At 49.7% G+C, this 16473-nt stretch overlaps 2 protein-coding genes across 2 annotated transcripts in view; one reads left to right on the forward strand and one right to left on the reverse strand.

Moving 5' to 3' along the window:
• Nucleotides 1-5892, forward strand: part of PI4K2A (phosphatidylinositol 4-kinase type 2 alpha) — a 39117-nt gene extending 33225 nt beyond the window's left edge. Inside the window, exon 9 of the mRNA XM_039465039.2 lies at nucleotides 1305-5892. Coding sequence (XP_039320973.1) covers nucleotides 1305-1466 — 162 coding nt within the window. The 3' untranslated portion in view covers nucleotides 1467-5892. The remainder of the gene's footprint in view (nucleotides 1-1304) is intronic.
• Nucleotides 5055-16215, reverse strand: AVPI1 (arginine vasopressin induced 1). Its single transcript, XM_039465041.2, has 4 exons — nucleotides 15663-16215; nucleotides 8952-9044; nucleotides 7338-7634; nucleotides 5055-5596 (listed from the first exon to the last, which is right to left on the reverse strand). Exons 2-4 carry the CDS (start codon nucleotides 8963-8965, stop codon nucleotides 5440-5442), a joined length of 468 nt encoding a protein of 155 aa, XP_039320975.1. The 5' UTR covers nucleotides 8966-9044; nucleotides 15663-16215; the 3' UTR covers nucleotides 5055-5439.
• Between the last annotated feature and the right edge of the window lie 258 nt (nucleotides 16216-16473).

The following is a 16473-nucleotide window of genomic DNA, read 5'->3' on the forward strand; positions in this document are numbered from 1 at the left end:
GGCCAGTTCACTGTCCCTCAGACCATTGGAGGGCTGCCACATACTGTGGTCCTCCCACTGACCACCAATGAAAGAGGTGCCCCTTCCTGAAGTGTGGCGGGGGGGCCGGATAAATGGCCTCAGGGGGCCGCATGCTTCCCACAGGCCGTAGTTTGGGGACGCCTGATATATATATTTAATAGTTCCCTGGTTAAATTTATATATATTTTATTTTAATTAGGATAATTGTTTGTTATCCCTTAAATTATTAACTAATTTAATTTGTATCTTTTCACTATTATAAACAATATTAATTATATTTTTTTGAAACTGTTTTATGCATATCCATGAGTGTTTCCTTTGTCTTTAAAAATGGAATTGCCAAGTCAGAGAGTCTGTTCTTTTTCTTTTTTTGAGATGGGTTCTCAACTCTGTTGTCCAGGCTGGAGTGCAGTGGCGTGATCTTGGCTCACTGCGACTTCTGCCTCCCAGGTTCAAGCGATTCTTGTGCCTCAGCCTCCCAAGTAGTGGGATTACAGGTGTGCACCACTCCACCTGGCTAATTTTCTTTTTGAATTTTTAGTAGATACAGAGTTTTGCCATGTTGGTCAGGTTAGAATCTGTTCATTTTAAAGTTTTTATTGTCAGCCTGCCTGTCTGAAAGATTGTCCCACGTTCCAGCCCCACAGCCACGGAGGAGAGAGAGTCCTTTTTTTTTTTTTTTTTTTTTTTTTTTTTTTGAGACAGAGTCTTGCTCTGTCACCCAGACTGGAGTGCTGGAGTGCAGTGGCATGATCTTGGCTCGCTGCAACCTCTGCCTCCTGGGTTCCAGTGATTCTCCTGCCTTAGTTTCCTGAGCAGTTGGGACTACAGGTGTGTGCCACCATGCCTGGCTAATTTCTTTTTGTATTTTTAGTAGAGAACGAGATTTCTCCATGTTTGCCAGGCTGGTCTCAAACTCCTGACCTCAAGTTATCTACCCTCCTCAGCCTCCCAAAGTGCTAGGATGACAGGCATGAGCCAGTGTACCTGGCAAGTGTTTATTTTTCTGAACTCTTCCCAACTCTGAGTCATTCTTTTGTATCTTTACTAACTGGAGGGAAAAAGAGAAAAGATTTGTTTTCATTTGTGTTTTTTAAATGATTAGAGAGGTTTCCATTTTCCGTTGTTGCTCATTTCTACTTTTGTAAATAGCCTATATGCGTGATTTTCCATTGTTGTTTTTAAAAATTGATTTATAGGAGTCCTCTCTACTCATCTCCCTGCAGAGGCAGATCTGGAATGCCGAGGCCTCTCCCTCACCCATCTCCTTTTTCCCATTGCAGATCTTAAATCTGACCCAGGCCTTGAAAGACAACAAGAGTCCCCTGCACCTCGTCCAGATGCCACCTGTGATTGTTGAGACGGCCCGTTCCCACCAGCGGTCTTCTAGCGAGTCCTACACACAGAGCTTCCAGAGCCGGAAGCCCTTCTTTTCATGGTGGTAGCTCCAGAGGCAGGTGGAGGAAATACTGTCAGAGACTGGTGGGAAGAAGCCAGGGGAGTGGGGTGCAGGAAAAGCCAGAGAAGCCAGTGGAGAGCAGCACCTTTAAGAGTCCTCCCTCTCTGCTTGCCACCCTGCTCAGGGCTTTCCCACCCAGAGGGAGAAGCACAATCAGGACGAGTGAGTGCTCCTTGCCCTTCGGAGTGCTGGGGAGGCTGGAGCTCCACGCACATAATCCAGATGCCTGGGAAGGAGCGTCTCCCTTCCAGCATCTGCTGGTGGCAGGCTGGTACAGTCCATTTCTTCCCTATACCCTGCTCTGTTGCAATTCCCTATTATATTCTGCATCAGAAAAACAAACAAAACAAAAATTTAAATGCTTGTAGCAGAACCCCAGGTCACCTCATGTCCGAAAATCCAGGCTGAAATTTGCATAGACCTGACATTCAGCTGCCTTGCAGTTGCTTCCTCCCATGAGCCAAGGCGGTGTCAGAGGGCACCTGGATGACTTGCAGTACCATAGCACTGGGACAGACAGAAGCCACACCTGTCTTTTGGGTTTTTGCCAAGCCTCCTCCCATCTCCCACCAGTGCTGTGGGCTGGCTGCAAGCCTCCCGACAGTTCTCCTGGAAGGGAGGTTTTTGCTCTACCCCTGCCAGCACTTCTGCACAATCATATAGAACCTCTGCTCTCTGCCATGCTACAGCTTGTCTCTCTCTCAAGCAGAGGCAGGAAGAGTTAGTCTTAGCATTTATATTTTAATAGGAAGTTGACTCCCAGCCTGTAAAAGTGATCCACGAGGCCTGAGTGTATGCCAGGAGCTAAGTGGGTGAACTTATCCCACCTTGCTTCCTGAGTCCTTGGTCCCAATCTTCTCATTTGTTCCTGTCGTTTTTAAATTTTTTTCCCCTCAAGTCTTTTGATGTAAAAGTTCAATTTGTCTTCTGGAGTGGGTCTCTGCGAGGGTTCTGGGGTGAGTCTTGGCTTCTAAGAGGACAGGTTATTACATTCTTGGACTTCTTTCTATGCTACCGATGCTGCTTGGCGGAAGTAACAGGACTTGGATTCTGCCTCCTAAGTGGCAGTTTCCCTTTTCTCCCTGACTTGTCCTAGGCCGGTTTCTCTCTGGCATCCTGAGAAAGGCGGGGCCCACATGAGAGAGGCCTTCAAACTGCCCCAGGTCCTGCCCAGCTCAGTGTGCATCTTCTTGCTTCCATGTGTCTTTTCCCTGCTGCCTCGCCCCCACCCCCACTTGCCAGGTGTTTGAGCCCTTTCTACACCAAAGCAAAGAATGGCCTCAGGAGGGAGTAAAAAGGGTGCCATCTGTAGCTGAGGGGCAGGTATGTTCATGCTCTGGACACTTCACAGATCTGGCACCTTGCGATTGGTCAGTCAGTCTCAGAAGGAAACTATCTTGAAGGTTTGAAAAACAACCAAAGAAAGGGAGTGAGGACTATGGCTGCATGTCCTCTGTTTGCCCAGCTGCAAAGCAGAGGTGTGCAGCCCTCTGGTCAGCTGGTCCAGGCTGGTCCCTGCCAGTTCCCTTCCAGTCTAGCCACCAGGAGCCCTCTTGTCCCAGGCTTCCACCCAGCTGACAGGAAGAGTTTCTGAGAGCCAGATGTGCATGCCCTGTGGACGAAGGCACAGCTCATCTGCCTGCCCCAGCCCTGACAATCCCATGCAGCTGACTCGGGCACTGGCCTTGAGAACAATCTTTGAGAGGACACCTGTCCCCTGACTGTAGGAGCCAGAAGGGGACCCAGGTGTGCATAGCTCTCTAGACATCTTTACACAAACCTGTTGGTAAAGCACCCCATCTGGTGCTCAAGAGAGCTTGGGTGTCTAACAGGGAATCCGGCTACCTTACCTGGCCACAGCCTCCATACCAGATCTGCACATTGTCTTGATCCAGACAAGCTCTGTAATCAGAAGGAAATTGGGTCCAATGTAGAAGCAGGCTGGTCCTGGGCCTGGCAGGCAAGAGTGTGATGCATCCTTTCCCAGCCTTGCTCCACTCTCCCTGAAGCCTATGCTTAGGTTGCCTTGTATGTGGACTCTGGAAGAGCCAGGGGCCCAGAGTGCCAGAGTAGGCTTCTGGGTGGCACTCGTGGAACACCGTCCCTCTGCCAGCCATAGGCCCTGCCCCCAGCATCAGGGAATGGAGGCTGGGTTGCCAGAGTGCTGCTGCCCTGTGTCGTTCTTCTAATTCGCTGTAGAAATTGTACGTAATATATTTAAATCAACCAAATGTATGAATAACAAATCCAGTTCTAACCTTTTTTGTCCAGTTTCTTTGGGGGAAGGAAGACAAAGAAGGTAGGAACAGAGTTTTAAGGACACAGAAACCTGTGTTTCCATGGAGTTGCTGAGACGTGGCTCCTGGGGCTATTTCCCCCTAATAAAGGAAGATCCAGGTCCTCTTTCCAAAGTCCTGATGCTCTGAAAACCAAAAGTATCTTCATAACCCATTTGAAACCAAACCTGACCTGAACCTACACTGATGTGAAGCTATTGGTAATCATCATGTGTCCCTCTTAGTGTCTCTTTCTTGCAGAAATGTTAATATATTTTATGAGATTCCCTACTAGGGATTATACAGTATTTGCCCTATTTCCTAAAAGCCAAAAAATAAAAAATCTGATTTCCAAAATCATCTAGTGCCAAAGGCTTGGGATAAGAAATGTGGACCTACAGGCCAGGCCTGGTGGCTCACACCTGTAATCCCAGCACTTTGGGAGGCCGAGGCAGGTGGATCACTTGAGGTCAGGAGTTTGAGACCAGCCTGGCCAGCATAGTGAAACCTCTTCTCTACTAAAAATAAAAAAATTAGCTAGGTGTGGTGGTTTGCATCTGTCATTCCAGCTACTCAGAAGGTTGAGGCAGGAGGATTGCTTGAACCTGGGAGGCAAAGGCTGCAGTGAGCCGAGATTGCATCACTGCACTCCAGCCTGGGTGAGAAAGCGAGACCCTGTCTCAAAAAATAAGAGGACCTACCTACACAGGTAGTAGTGGCTCCTCCTCAGAGTACATGCCTTGTGTACATCACTGCCCCACTTTGAACCCTGAATAATCAAGCATAGACGGTGGGTGGAGAGGGAGAAGAAAGCTAATGAGCACAGAGTATGCTTCTCTTGAGGTGGAGCTAGAACTGCGGGAAATACCCCTCCCTTCAAGGGTTTCCAGGCCATGGGAGGCCTAAGATATAATGCAGGCAGCTTCAGAACAATTGGTCCACCTTGGGATGATCAGCCCGTAAGGATGAAGAAGCCAAATGAGGAGCTGGCACCACTAGTTTGGCTGCAGATTAAGCCAGCCCAAGGCCCCAGCCTGCTGTGCAGGGCTGGCCATGACAGCCTTCCCCTTTCTCCTCTTGTGGATCAGGACTGCTGTGGTGACTCCTATCTCTACTCTGGATCCAACAGGCTCTGGAAAAGGAGCCTGTGGTCCAGGGGCCCAAGGGCATATGGGTGAAAAAAGAAGAGGGAGGTGAAAAGGAGAGGAGGCCAGCCCTGATTTTTCCTTCCTGGGGATACTCTTGCCCCTCCCACTCTGTTTTGGGTCCTCCCCTTTTGTGACAGACTCACACAGCTCTTGATACAAATGTTTTTATTTGCCACTTAAACCATGGTTTCCCTGTGCTACCCTGATGGTGTGCGGGTGGAACCATGGTTTACAGTAGTAGCAGGTAGATAGTAGCGTGAATGGTGAAATGCTGCATCAAGTGTCTGTCGCTTGGCTCCCAGGGGAATATCATGCAGCCCAGGAATAGTGTTAGATTGAGAAGGGCCGAGGCAGGAACAGTCGCTGTTTCTCCTCATTTTGGTGAGGAATGGGTCCCACATAATGGAGGGCCCAGCAGAAGCATCCAGTTCTGTTCTGAACGGAGCAGGCCAGTGGCAGCCGTCTGTTCCTTCTTCACCTCTGAAGGCCCTGTGGTAAAAGGGAAGATACTGCCATTCCTGGCTCTTTCCCTGGATCAGTGTCTGATCTGGTGGAGGTAGCTTGTGGGGCCTGGCTTCCTCCAGTTCCGGCGGATCCTGGCACTTGTCCTCCTAGAGTGCAGATACTGCTCGCTGGAGGCTGTCTCCGTGGCACTCTGTGGGTCAGCCAGTGGAGAGGGGGGTTCTGGGATTCTGCAGAGAACAAGTGTAAGATTAGCCAACATCAATAGGGAGAATGGGATGGGGACTTGAAGAGACTGTTCATGGTGGACCATAAAACATATTTAGAGCAAAATGAGGCCAGGGCTCTGGGCTTGTCTTTCTGCCTCTGAGAACTATCTGACTAGACAAAGTTTGCAGATTTTTCTGCAGTAGAAAGCATTAGACTGGATCAGGGTATGCAAAACTTGACATTTCTTCATCCTCATCCTGTACTCATGGCAGATGTCGTTAATCGGTCATACTATTAAACTGGTTTTAAACAGTGACTGCTAATCATTTGGAGTTAAATACAAGCAGTGACACTGACTTGGCATCTCAGGGCCTGATGCCCTCCAGGCCTGTTCAGGTCTGATGTTCTGATTGTGGGCCCCAGAGATGGCAGCAGACAAAGGAAGCCCAGAGCATCACCCATAGTGACTGGGTGAGGCCAACTGGCTCAGCTCCATCCCTTTGGGTTCACTGTTCCTGGGCTGGCAGTGGCCTAGGCAAAGAAGTGGCCAATAAGGGAGACTGGGGAGAGATCTCTAGATAAAAGGTTTTCAACAATTTTCAACCCATAATGCCTAAATTACATTCCTAGGCTACATTCTCTGTAATCCCCCAGCCAGGATTTTCATTAGGTTTTTTTTTTTTTTTTCCCTAAGAGATGGGAGTCTCACTCTGTCACCCAGGCTGGAGTACAGTGACAGGATCATAGCTTACTGCTGCCTCAAACTCCCGGCCTCAAGTGATCCTCCTACCTCAGCCCCTGGAGTAGCTGGGACTGCAGGTGCATGCCAACATGCCTGGCTAATGTTCTTGGTTTTTTTTTTAGACTTGGGCTCTTGCTCTGTTGCCTAGGCTGGTAAGCTGAGAATCATGTCAAAATGAGGTGGTGCTACTAGGACCCAGACATCTCTTGCCATGGGAGTTCACAGGGTCCTATATGACTCCAAAACTAACAGCAATCTTTTTTTTTTTTTTTTTTTTTTGGAGATGGAGTCTTGCTCTGTCACTCAGATTGGAGTGCAGTGATGCAATCTCAGCTCACTGCAACCTTCGCCTCCTGGGTTCAAGTGATTCTCCTGCCTCAGCCTCCCCAGTAGCTGGGATTACAGGCATGCACCACCACCACGCCTGAGTAATTTTGTATTTTTTTTTTTTTTTGAGATGGAGTTTTGCTCTTGTTACCCAGACTGGAGTGCAATGGCACGACCTCGGCTCACCGCAACCTCCGCCTCCTGGGTTCAGGCAATTCTCCTGCCTCAGCCTCCTGAGTCGCTGGGATTACAGGCACGCGCCACCATGCCCAGCTAATTTAGTAGAGACGGGGTTTCACCATGTTTACCAGGATGGTCTCGATCTCTTGACCTCATGAGCCACCCGCCTCGGCCTCCCAAAGTGCTGGGATTACAGGCGTGAGCCACTGCACCCGGCCTAATTTTTGTATTTTTAGTAGAGACGGGGTTTCACCATGTTGGTCAGGCTGGTCTTAAACTCCTGACCTAGTGATCCACCTGCCTCTGCCTCCCAAAGTGCTGGGATTACAAGCATGAGCCACTGCGCCCAGCCAACAGCAGTCTTTTAAGTGCCAACCAAGTGGTGATGCTGTAGACCTTATAACCACCCCAATGGTAGGCAGGTACTTTACAGTGAGGCCAGGTAACTAGCTCCAGGCCACACAGCCACGCAGCGGTGCTCTTCCCTCAGCCATCCAGCTCTAGGAACCTACCTGAGCCGGCTGCAGTGTTGTAGTGAGTGGCTAAGGGGTTTCTGCCTTGGGGGCCTCTTCCTGCGCAGCCTCTTCAGGGCCTCTGCCACATGGTGGTCTCCTGCACATTCCCAGATGATCTGTGCCCGTTCCTCAGCCAGCTGGTCCCCGCTGCGTTGAAACAGGCCTTGGATCTGCAGCAGCTCGGCGTCCTGGAAGATGTTGGCTGAGGCCTGCTTGCGGCCCCGGGCTTCAGTTGGGGCCTGCCAAGGTGGTGGCTCACTGACCACTGAGGCTGGGGTCCCCATTGTGGTTGCTCTGAGGATGCAAAGCATGGAGACATCAGCAACTCAGCTGACCCTTCCCAGACCTGGGGGTCCTGGCTAATACTAGTGCTCCTGGTGTTTCCATTCTCCAGGAGCTAAACTGGAGGAGGTCTCTTGCCTTAGAATCACTTAAGCGCTTATGTGTCAGACATCTATATTATCTCATTTAAGATTCACAGCAACCATGGCCGGGCACGGTGGCTCAAGCCTGTAATCTCAGCACTTTGGGAGGCCGAGGTGGGTGGATCACGAGGTCAAGAGATCAAGACCATCCTGGTCAACATGGTGAAACCCCGTCTCTACTAAAAAAAAAAAATACAAAAAATTAGCTGGGCATGGTGGCACGTGCCTGTAATCCTAGCTACTCAGGAGGCTGAGGCAGGAGAATTGCCCGAACCCGGGAGGTGGAGGTTGCGGTGAGCCGAGATCGCGCCATTGCACTCCAGCCTGGGTAACAAGAGCGAAACTCCGTCTCAAAAAAAAAAATTCACAGCAACCTGTGAGGTAAGAATTATTGTTTATCCTCACAGATGAAGAATGGTTAAATGACTTGCCAGTGTCACAAAGCCACGTGCACGTGCAGACACAGGAGTGGAACCCAGGTCTGTCTAGCTGTAAGTTCCAGGCAGACACCAGGATGCCCAATAGCAGCTCAACTGTGTTGAGTACTTACACCAGGCGCCTGTAAGAGCTTCATTCACACAGTATCAATGAGATGTAACAAACACAACAGCCCTGGGAGGTGGGTATTTTTTTTCTCTGAGACAGAATCTCATTCTGTCACCCAGACTGGAGTACGGTGGTGTGATCTTGGCTCACTGCAACCTCTGTCCCCTGGGTTCCAGAAGTCTCCTGCCTCAGCCTCCTGTGTAGCTGGGATTACAGGCTTGTGCCAGCACGCCCGACTAATTTTTGTGTTTTTAGTAGAGATGAGGTTTTACCATGTTGGCTAGGCTGGCTTTGAACTCCTGACCTCAGGTGATCCACCCCTCTCAGCCTCCGAAAGTGCTGGGATTACAGATGTGAGCCACCGTGCCCAGCCAAGGTGGGTATTTTTATCCTCCTCATTTCACAGATGAGGAATCTGAGGAAAGGTTAAATCATCCATGGTTATGCAAGTAGGATGAGAACCCAGACCTCTCTGATGAACTCCAGCCCAGGTGCTGTAGCACACAAGTAAGAGGAGTTGTGGAGCTGGGCTACCCAGGTTGGAATCCCACTTCTATCCCCCTCCACCACTTACTAGCTGGACATCCTCCCTGCCTGAGCTGCCTCGTGTGTCAAATGATCACCTGGTACTAGTACCTACTTTGTAGGATTCATTTGAAGACTGAAGGAAGATATAAAGCATATAGAATAGTGGTCGGTGTTGAGATGTCATCCCACCTCCTGTTTTCAAGACCTTGGGGATGAACCAAATCCGTATAATTTAGCAAACATCGTATGAAATGAACCAATCATATCTAACCACTGTCCAAGGGACCTAATTGAGGGAGAGGGAGGCAGAAGAGGAGGCAACAAGTGTTAGAATATACTGCCAAGGGCAGAGGCTGAAATTGATAAGAAAGTTCAATAGAAGTTAGGCTCTCGTGTCAATGTCTCCCATTATATCCAGGAAGTGAAAATTAAATAATCTCCCTGATTCTAGATATAGTTCACTTTGAGTAATAAAGGCCTAAGAAGCAGGCCGGGCGCGGTGGCTCACGCCTATAATCCCAGCACTTTGGGAGGCCGAGGCGGCTGGATCACAAGGTCAAGAGATCGAGACCATCCTGGTCAACATGGCGAAACCCCGTCTCTACTAAAAATACAAAAAATTAGCTGGGCATGATGGCACGTGCCTGTAGTCCCAGCTACTCAGGAGGCTGAGGCAGGAGAATTGCCTGAACCCAGGAGGCAGAGGTTGCGGTGAGCCGAGATCGCGCCATTGCACTCCAGCCTGGGTAACAAGAGTGAAACTCCATCTCAAAAACAAAAAAAAGGCCTAAGAAGCTTACCCACCTTATTCCTGTCTCCTGCACAGCCTGGAAACAAGGGAAGACTGGCATTACACAGAACAGGGTTTGAATCCCAACTCTGACACCTTCAGCAAGTTACCCAACCTCCTCTCTGAGCCTGTTTTCTTAACTGTAAAATGGAGATAAGATTACCCACCTCTTAGGGCTATAGTAAGGATTAAATGAGCCTAGTATATCAGTCACCCAATAAGAGCTATAGCTGGCCTTCAGCATCTGTGGGTTCCACATCCAGGGATTCAGCCAAGCTTGAATAAATAAAAAACTTAAGAATACAATGATACAACCATTTAAAAATATAGTTTAACTACAGAGCATTCACATTGTATTAGGTATTACAGGTACTCTAGAAATGATTTAAAGTACACAGGAGGATGTACACAGTCTATACTTAAACATGGCATTTTAGGCCGGGCGCGGTGGCGCAAGCCTGTAATCCCAGCACTTTGGGAGGCCGAGGCGGGTGGATCACGAGGTCAAGAGATCGAGACCATCCTGGTCAACATGGTGAAACCCGTCTCTACTAAAAATACAAAAAATTAGCTGGGCATGGTGGCGCGTGTCTGTAATCCCAGCTACTCGGGAGGCTGAGGCAGGAGAATTGCCTGAACCCGGGAGGCGGAGGTTGCGGTGAGCCGAGATCGCGCCATTGCACTCCAGCCTGGGTAACAAGAGGGAAACTCCGTCTCAAAAAAAAAAAAAAACATGGCATTTTATGTAAGTGACTTGAGCATCCAAGGAGGATCCTGAAACCACCCTCCATGGATACTGAGGAATTTGTAAATGCAAATCCTCTTTTGGCCTCTGTGACTTTTGCACCTGGGTCAGGGGTACAGGTGAACCCTCCTTTCCTCCAAGCTGTGTGGCCACAGCCAGTGGAAGTCAGGCCTGTGGTCCCACTCTCCTCTCCCAGCCCCAAGCCTGTTGGGGAGAGGAGGAGCAGGTCCTGCTGCTTCCCCAGGACCTGGCTGCCTGAGTCAGACCTCATTCCACAGCCAGCTACAGAGACAGCTGTCAATAGCAACCAGCTTACAAAGGGGGAAAAGGAACATTAAAATATGTTTAAATTAAAATATTTACATGCTCAACCTAAGAGGCAAACAGTACAAAGGCTTATAAATAAAAGCTTTTCCAGTTTCCTATTGACTCACTTGCAGAAGTAACCCTTCCCTTAACCTGCCTTTTGTTCTCTGTAAGAGTTTGAGTTGTCTCCGCCCCACTCATACTCCCAAAATATGACTCACTCCCTCGCCCTGGCCTTCCCTGCTCCTCACCTCAAAAGTCACCCTCATTATTCCAGTCATTTCCACGCGCACCCTGTCCCAGTTTCCAGGCCTTCTATCATAAAAACCCCACCCTGTTTTCAAAAGATTGAACAACTAAAAGCTGCAGGTCCAGCATGGTGGCTCATGTCTGTAATCCCAGCACTTTGGGAGGCCAAGGCAGGCGGATCACAAGGTCAGAGTTCCAGACCAGCCTGACCAACATGGTGAAACCCTGTCTCTACTAAAAATACAAAAATAGCCGGGCGTGATGCTGTGTGCCTGTAATCCCAGCTACTCGGGAGGCTGAAGCAGGAGAATCACTTGAACCTGGGAGGCAGAGGTTGCGGTGAGCCGAGATCGTGCCATTGCACTCCAGCCTGGGTGACAGAGCAAGACTCCATCTCAAAAAAAAAAAAAAAAAAAAAAAAAAAAAAAGCTGCAGAAGACTTCTAGATGAGTTAATGTATAAAAATTGTACTTTTTGTCTGGAAAATGGGAATTTTAAAATCTGCCCCTCCTTAGGTGCTATTATGAAAATCCAGTTAAAACCTAATCTATGTGGTAAGTAAGCCCCCAGAGCTGGATGACAAACACACTGTGACCAGAAGACAACAGTCACCAAGTCACACTTTCAGGCTAATAAAGATAAATAAAAGCTAACTCTGGGATGTTTACTCTGTATCAGGCAATACGGATAATATCCTTTTTTTTTTTTTGGATGATATCCTTTAATCCTCAAAATATAATTCTAGGAGTTAGGCACTGTTACTCCATTTCATAGGGGAGTAAAGGGAAGCTGAGATGCAAATATGAGTACCAGTGGCTCAGCGGAGGCCAGAGGTGGTTTAAATGACTGTAGCCCACACTTTTTATTTTATTTTATTTTTTTTGAGAACAAGTTTCGCTCTTGTTGCCCAAGCTGGAGTGCAGTGGTGCAATCTCAGCTCACTGCAACCTCCGCCTCCTGGGTTTAAGCAATTGTCCTACCTCAGCCTCCCAAGTAGCTGGGATTATAGACATCCTTCACCACGCCCAGGTAATTTTCTGTATTTTTAGTAGAGACGGGGTTTTACCATGTTGGCCAGGCTGGTCTTGAACTCCTGACCTCAGGTGATCCAGCCACCTCAGCCTCCCAGAGTGGTGGGATTACAGATGTGAGCCACTATGCCCAGCAAGCCCATGCTTTTAAACCTCCGAGCTGACTTCACAGCCAGGCAGCTTCAAGAACACTTCACGTTTCTGTGAAAAGTACTTTCTTATTCCCACCTAATTCTTGAAGGGGAAGTCCTGCCAATGGAAAGGGAAGGACAATGAATTATCCCACCTGGGAAGGTAAGGGTGGAGCTGTGGAATTTCTTTTAGTCTATTCACTAGGGTCAGGGCTCTTTCCTAGGTGACAGCTAGCCCAGCCTTGAAGCCGCAGCACTCTAAAGAGCAAGAGCCAAGCTTCCACAGAAGAAATCTAGAAAGGCAACCCAGCCCAGTGCACAGAGCCCTGGCTTACGAGTCAGAGTGGGTTCAAGTCCTGCTTCTGCCACTCACTGGCTGAAAGGCCTCAGGCAATTCACATCCCCTCTGTGGATCAGTTTCCCTGTTACTGCTGTAAGAACAGGTTGATGCTGATGGTTTCTGAGGGCCTGCGCCAGTGCTGGGAGCCAACATTTCCATAGACAGGTAAGTCTGTACAGAAGGAGGAATGGAGCTGCTTGTCTGCCAAAGCCTAGGGGCAACATGTGTGAACAGGTCTGGCTAACTGGGTGCTAGGACATTCCCCAGCCAGTAGCTCCCTTTCTCCTCCCTGCTCTGCTGTTTTGCTGCAGTGGGCAGAACTCACTGCTCTAAAGCTCCCTAGTGACCTCAGTTGGCTATGACCACACCAGAGGAAGACTCCTAGGCTGGTCTGGGGTTGTAGGAGAAAGGGTGATATCCGGCCTCACTTCCCCAGGGAAAGAAGGGCAAGGCGGATCAAGTAGCAGCAGCTGCCTCGGGAGGAAATGGCTTGGAGCCTGACTTCCCAGCAACTTCTGCCAGGATGGCAATGGCTTGACTCCACAGCTTAGGCAAGCTGCATTACAAACACACCAAGAAATGCCTGGGGAGAGTCTGAGCCTCCAGCCTCAACCATACCCTCCATGAACCTTGGGGAGGACTCAGCACATCCAGATTTGGGGCCCCTCACTTTTTTTTTTTTTTTTTTTTGAGGCAGTCTCTATCATCCAGGCTGGAGTGCAGTGGTGCAATCTCGGCTCACTGCAACCTCTGCCTCCAAAGTTCAAGCAATTCTTTTGCCTCAGCTTCCCAAGTAGCTGGGATTACAGGTGCCTGCCACCATGCCTAATTTTTGTATTTTTAGTAGAGACGAGGTTTTGAGGTTTCACCATGTTGGCTAGGCTGGTCTTGAACTCCTGACCTCAAGTAATCCACCCACCTCATCCTCCCAGAGTGTTGGGATTACAGGCGTGAGCCACCGCGTCCATCAGAGACCCCTCACTCTTGGCTCTGCCTCTTATTCTGGGATTCAGACAGCAGAGTGAGGCTGGGAATAAAAATAGGCAGATTCCAGGTAGGATTAGATTGGCAGGCTTTATGAACACCGACTAAATGGTGAATCAGAACACTTTTATTATCAAAAGAAACTTTTCTTGTCTCATTCAATGTGTTCAACAGTTATTTTCCCTCAAATTTCCTGGACAAGACCTTAACATTGTTCAAGTATATTGTTTATACTTGAACAATGGTTCTTTTGAAAACTAGAAAATGAAACCATGGGGCTATTAAAAGATTACAAATGGATCTTTCATTTCTGAGCTGACATAAAAGAAGCTAAGCATGGGTATGTGTACAAATGAGTAAAAGCCAATTGCAAAATACTTCAATTTGACACAAACTAGGTTGGAAATGAACCCCAAAGGAAATGCCAAACATTGAAAATGACAAAGTTCAACTTGATTTGAAACAGGCAATAAATGAAGAACTGTGGAACCGTAACAAAGAAATATATTTAAAAAGTGACTCACCATGCAATGAATTTGCAATATATAAATATGGTGCGCTTTCTGTAATACACGAAGTTCAGTACAGGCAGCTATTCTAGGTGAGTATCTCACTGTAGTCCCAAGGAGGCACGGAAACCACGAGGCAGAACACATTTGGTTGAGTTGGCAACACCTGGGTCCTCACACAGCTGGAGGCCCCCTTCCAATAACCCAGGTGACAGCAATAATCTCTGTAATCAGGGACCTAGAGCCTCATAGAAAAATTACTGGAGCCTCTGGCCCAAAGCCCAAATCAACACTTGGGGCCCTGGCCTGCTACCCTACACAAACATGCCACTGGACAGCAGCCAAAATCTGTGGCTCCTCAAATGGGAAGCCCAGTTCAAATGGCTGTGTGCGCTTCCCCACCAGCAAGGCCTAGCCTCAGGCAGGTATGCCTAGAGAACTGGATATACATTGGCCTTCAAATCTGTGTCCCAGGAGGTGGAGAAGGGAACTGGGCCCTTTCCCCAGACCAATTCTCATATATGACCTGGAAATAAAACTCTACTAGATCTAGGGATAACCCTTTTCAAGAGTTCTAGAACCCTGAATTCTGGCTGTGCTGCTAACTGACCTTGGATAAGTCTTAGTTTCCCATGCTACAAGTTGCTCATCATCAAAATGGTGCGAATAAGGCCAGGCCCGGCGGCTCTTGTCTGCAATCCCAGCACTTTGGGAGGCTGAGGTGGGAGGATCACTTGAGCTCAGGAGTTCGAGACCAGCCTGGTCAATATAGCATGACTGTCTCTACAAAATTTTAAACAAGCTTTTTAAAATAAATGGTGAAAATGAATAACCCTTGATGGGAAAAGGGAGATTGCGAGGGCATTCCTACTAGCACCTGGTATACCACAGACGTTCTATGTATGCTGATTGAACACATGATGAAGGGAAAGGCTGTTTGACTACCAGGGGCTATAGAATCATTGTCATTTTCATCATCACTGCCATCAGCAAACCTGTGTAGTTTTTTTTTTTTTTTTTTTTTTTAGACGGAGTTTCACTCTTGTTACCCAGGCTGGAGTGCAATGGCGCGATCTCGGCTCACCGCAACCTCCGCCTCCTGGGTTCAGGCAATTCTCCTGCCTCAGCCTCCTGAGTAGCTCGGATTACAGGCACGTGCCACCATGCCCAGCTAATTTTTTGTATTTTTAGTAGAGACAGGGTTTCACCATGTTGACCAGGATGGTCTCGATCTCTTGACCTTGTGATCCACCCGCCTCGGCTTCCCAAAGTGCTGGGATTACAGGCTTGAGCCACTGCGCCCGGCCCTAAACCTGTGTAGTTTTAAATCATAGCTTTATGACTGAACTCATTGAGGCAGCTTGTTCAGTGTCAAGCACAAGAACACAGCACGTTCAGATGGGTGCTTTCTTTCTTCCTCACATGAGGTAGCACTATTGTTACACCCATTTTACAGATGAGAAAGCTACACCCAAAGTCACACAGCTGGCAGGTGATGGAAGTTGGGACATGAACTAGGCAGATTGACCCCAGCACCCGGACTCTCAACCACTGTTATTTTTGTTCCTGCCAGATGGCTGAGGAGGTCTTCTGGGCAAGGTCGGGCCCAGAAGCCTTTCGGAGGCTATCTGCTTCTGTGGATTGTGGAAGAAGCGGGGATCCAAGGTCAGGACTCCCAAGCCAGCCTCTGTGCCCTGTGCACTCCTTCGCCTCGCGGAGAATTGGAGCAAGTACTCACCACGCTGAAGGGAAGCTCCGACAGACCTCGAATGGGGATGAGACAAGGTAAGATGCGCCCACTCCAACCCCTTCCACAGCCTTCCGAAAGGGCGGGCGCAGCTCTGGGCTTCCTGCTGCGAAGGTGCCCACAAGGGCCAGGCAGTGCTCACGGGCAGCACAAGAGCGTGGGAGACGGTATCCTGGCCGAGCTCCTAAGGCGACATCTCCAGCACGAAGAGGCCCCGGAGCTCAGATGTGGCCGCTTCTCAGAACGACGGGGCCCTAAGTGGATCTGGCGGTTGTGTCCCAGCGGCACCCCGGCTCCCACCGCAGCGCCGAGCCGGGCTGCCGATCTACGGACCGGGTTGCTCCAGGGGGGCCGCACGCGGCCGCAAGCTGGTCCGAGCCACCTGGGTCACAGCAGCGGCTGCCGGGAGAAAGCGCTCCCCAGCCCCGGAACCGCCAATCCTCGGCCGGAGTTGGGCGTGAGCTCCCAGGAGAGCCTTCCAAACCCAAGGCGGAGCTCCGTGCGCCAATCAGCGGCGGGAGACGGGAGGGGGCGTGTCCATCCCCGCCCCCGCCCCCGCCCCCGCTCCCGCCCGCGCTGGCCTGGAAAGCCGAGTGCGAGGCTTCCTCGAACCTAATCAGCTGCGGAGCTGCGGCGGGGGGCGTGTCTGCCCGGGCTCTGCCCACCGCCCTAGCAGTCCTCGCGCGGCGCCCGAGGCGCCCCTTTCATTGACGTCAGTCCCCACGGCCAGCCCGGTTTTGCTGGCGCGGGAGCCGGGCGGGGCTACATTCCTGCCCCAGGGTGCGGCGGCCGCTGGCCCTGC

The sequence above is a fragment of the Saimiri boliviensis genome, chromosome 12 (assembly GCF_048565385.1).
Source record: "Saimiri boliviensis isolate mSaiBol1 chromosome 12, mSaiBol1.pri, whole genome shotgun sequence".
NCBI classification, from domain to species: domain Eukaryota; kingdom Metazoa; phylum Chordata; class Mammalia; order Primates; family Cebidae; genus Saimiri; species Saimiri boliviensis.

Excerpts from the sequence above, each read along its gene's own strand:
- AVPI1 (XM_039465041.2), bottom strand. Across the intron at positions 5,597-7,337 it reads CAACACTGCAGCCGGCTCAG|AATCCCAGAACCCCCCTCTC; the intron begins GTAGGTTCCTAG and ends TGTTCTCTGCAG.